Genomic DNA, 4075 nt, shown 5'->3' on the forward strand with positions numbered 1-4075 from the left:
GATATTTCATATTTCTAGTAGCTGCAGTATTTTGTTATTATGTTATTTCAGACATCGCTCACAGAACTGAGTCTAGAAATGCAGACGGACCGATTAAGAGCTGGTTTCTATCTCTCAGGGTGTGTGTTGGTTGCAGCAGTTGGTCTCTAGCCTCCAGTGTTGGTCCTTTTTCATCAAGTCATAGAATCATTGAATGATGACAATACAGATGGAGGCTATTTAACCTGTCATGCCCATGCAAGAGCAAATCAACTAGTCGCAGTCTGCTGCATTTTCCTCATAGCTGAGGAATTTTTTTTCTCTTCATGGCCTTATCCAATTGAAAGCCTTTGTTGCATCAGTTTGAGCTGGAGTGGAGATGGAGGAGAAGCTGCTGGGTTTAACCCCAAGGACTTTGGAACCCAGTCGGACCCAGCAATTTCCATTGTGAAATTGTCGAGAGAGGTAGATTCCAGGAGAGATCAGGTTGCTAAACAGACACTGTCCATACAATGTAAAGGGATATTGTTTTAGGAGCAAATATTTATGTAGATGCTTTTAATCTATTTTACAAAAACATATTTAAAAATTTATTCTTGGGATTTGGGTGTCATTAACAAGACCTGTAGTATATATTGCCAAACCCCAGTTACCTGTGGGGAAGATGATGTTTGACCTTCTTGAACCGCTGCAGTCTGTGTGGTGAAGATGCTCCCACAATGATGCTAGGTAAGAAGTTACAGATTATTCACCCAGCAATGGTGAAGGAATGGTGATATATGTCCAGATCAGCAACAATAATTTGTATTTATATAGCACCTTTAATGTATTAAATGTTCCAAGGCATTTCACAGAAATGTTATGAAGCAACATTTGACACCAAGCCTCACAAGGAGATATGAGGGCAGGTGAACAAAAGCTTGGTCAGAGAGGTAGGTTTTAAGGATTATCCTAAAATAGGAAAGCGAAGTAGTGAGCAGGAGAGATTTAATGAGGAATATCCAGAAGGAACTGCAAGAACAGCCACTGATGGTAGAATGATCCATATTGACCGGAATTAGAAGAGAGCAGATATCTTGGAGGGTTGTGTGTTTGGAGGAGATTACAGAGATAGGGAGGGGCACGACCAGGGAGGATAACAAGGATGAGAATTTTCAAATTTAGCTGCTTCTTAAACGGGAGCCTTTGTAGATCAGTGAGCACAGGGAGGATGGGCGTCTTGGTGTGATTAGGCACACGGGCAGCAGAGTCTGGAACAACCTCAATATCACTGGGAAGTTGAATGTGAGAGGCCGGCAACAGTGCAGTAAGTCCAGAAATAACAGAAATAGGGATGATCACAGCCACAGAAGGATTTGAAAACAAGGACGACAGTTTTAAAATTTCAGTGCTTCTTAAGCAGGAGCCTTTATAGGTCAGTGAGCACAGGGTGGTGGGTGAAAAAAACTTACTGCAAGTAAACACACGGGCAGCAGAGTGTTGTATCACCTCAAGATTACAAAGAGGGTGAATGTGGGGGGCCAGCCTGGGGTGTGTTAGGATTGTTAAGTCTTGAGGAAATAAAACAATGGATGAGTGTTTCAGAAGCAAATGATCTGAGACGAGGGTGGAGTCGGGCAATGTTACTGAGGTGGAAATTGGTGGTCTTGATGATGATGTGGATATGTGGTCAGAAGCTCATCTCAGGGTCAAATACTGCACCAAAGTTGTGAACAGTCTGGTTCTGTCTCAGACAGTTGCTGGGGAGAGGGATGGAGTTGGTGGTTAGGGAGTGGAGTTTGTAGCAGGGACTGAGGACAATGGCTTTGGTCTTCCCGATATTTAAATGGGAGAAAATTTCTGCTCATTCGATCAGGGTGATGTGTGACTTGGAGGGGATCTTGAAGTTGATGGTGTTCACATACACCTGCCACCCTGGTCTTTCTGGTTGATGCAGGTTTAGGTTTTTGGAATTTTTGTCAAAGTTCTGGCCAAGTTGTAGACATATAAAATCCCTCTCCTTCACCCCCTGCATCTCTTGCCCCTCTCACGTTCTGTCCTCCTGTGGACACTAGAGTCTTGTGAGAGCCAGACCGGGTGGCAGGTTCACTTTCCTGAAGGACATTAGTGAATCAGTTGCTTTTACAACATTACAGCAGTTTTCATGGCCACTTTTCCCTGGTGTCAGCCGCACAAATTACCGGATTCATTCAGCTCAATTTCACCATCTGCCTTTGTGTTTTACTGGTTTCACTCTCACTCCCTTTTTATCTGTTTTAAATCAATTTCACAGGATATTAGAAGTGGAGGATTTGCAGTTGGGAAACTCAAACCAAACATCACATCAGGATCTGACGGAGTCGTCCAATTTATTGTAACCCGAATATCATCGGATTTTAAACATGGAAGGAAAAAGTACCATCCACAATAGAGAGAAACCATGGAAATGTGAGGACTGTGGGAAGGGATTCAGTTACCAGTCTAAGCTGGAAACTCATCGACGCACTCACACTGGGGAGCGGCCGTTCACCTGCTCTGAATGTGGGAAGGGATTCACTCAGTCGTCCACGCTGCTGACACACCAGCGAGTTCACACTGGGGAAAGGCCGTTCACCTGCTCCAAGTGTGGGAAGGGATTCATTAATTTAACCAACTTGCTGACACACCAGCGAGTTCACACTGGGGAGAGGTTGTTCAGCTGCTCTGAATGTAAGAAGCGATTCACTCGGTCAGCTGACCTGCTGACACACCAGCAAGTTCACACTGGGGAGAGGCCATTCACCTGTTCTGAATGTGGGAAGAGATTCACTCTGTCATCTGACCTGCTGACACACCAACGAATTCACACTGGGGAGAGGCCATTCACCTGCTGCATGTGTGGGAAGGGATTCACAAGATCATCCCACCTACTGAGACACCAGCAAGTTCTCACTGATGAGAGACCTTTTAAATGCTCGGACTGTGACAAGTGCTATAAAAGTTCTGGGGACCTGATGTCCCATCGACGTGCTCACACTGATGAAAGACCATTCAGGTGTTCTCACTGTGGGACTGGGTTCAGGCGATCATCTGACCTCATTGCACACCAGCGCATTCATACTGGGGAGAGGCCTTTCATCTGCTCAAAGTGTGGGAAGGGATTCACTCAGTCATCCAACCTGCTGAGACACCAGCAAGTTCACAATGGGAAGAGACCATTCACCTTGTCCCTGTATGGAAAGGGATTCACTCAGACAGCCACCTTTCTAACACCCCATCGAGTTCTCACTGAGTGACAGAAGGGATTCACTCAGCCATCCTATTCGCTGAAACAACAGCAAGTTCACAGTGTGGAGGGACATTTAAATGCCCATATCATGGGAAATCCTACAAAGGTTCCCGGGAAGTGATATCCAATCAAAATGTTCACATCGCCAGGAACTGTTCAGGTGCTCTCACTTTAGAACTGGGTTTAGGATTTCATCTCAACTCATTGTACACCATAAACTAGTGAGTTCATAGTGGGGAAAGGCCGTTCACCTGCTGTGGGAAGGGATTTTCTCACTTATCCCACCTGCTAGTCACTAGTGACTTCACAAGTAACCACACTAATTGAATTTTGCTGTTAATCACATCCAGGACTGAACCATGTTCATTGAGATCTGATGTTCATCAACACCAGCCCTGTTATGGGTGTTAATATTGAGGATAAATGTCAAATAAATCAGCACTGCATTACATAGAGTATCAATTCTTTTTAATATCTCTAACTCACGTTAGTTCCTTTTGAAGGTTTGTCCCTCTCCCCTGTCTCCTCCATCCTCAGCACCAACAAGTATGAGGAGCTCATTGAGCTTCTTTGTCACTAAGATTGAGACAGACTGATCAATTGTCTCTGCTGCTTCTCTCCCTCCCACTATCCTACTGGGCCATACTGCCTCTAAAGTTCTCCCTTTTCCGATCCCTGAACCTTCATCTTTCTCTAGTTTCCCTCCCATTTCCTCTCATGCCCCCCAGGGATCATCTTGTCCATGAGACCTACTCCTGCTCCATCAACCCTATTCCCTCAAAACTCCTGACCACCCAACTTCCCCTTGTATACTGACTTCGTTAATGGTTCTCTCTTTAAATACTGCCC

The 4075-nt window shown here is 44.9% G+C and overlaps 1 protein-coding gene across 1 annotated transcript; it reads left to right on the forward strand.

Annotated features, from left to right (window-relative positions):
- The first annotated feature begins 2249 nt into the window (after positions 1-2249).
- Positions 2250-3670, forward strand: LOC144676428 (uncharacterized). The gene has a single exon (XM_078536847.1). The coding sequence runs from the start codon at positions 2361-2363 to the stop codon at positions 3231-3233; it is 873 nt and encodes a 290-aa protein (XP_078392973.1). The 5' UTR covers positions 2250-2360; the 3' UTR covers positions 3234-3670.
- Positions 3671-4075: the final 405 nt, after the last annotated feature.

Source organism: Cetorhinus maximus, unplaced genomic scaffold (assembly GCF_964194155.1).
Source record: "Cetorhinus maximus unplaced genomic scaffold, sCetMax3.hap1.1 HAP1_SCAFFOLD_1593, whole genome shotgun sequence".
NCBI lineage: Eukaryota > Metazoa > Chordata > Chondrichthyes > Lamniformes > Cetorhinidae > Cetorhinus > Cetorhinus maximus.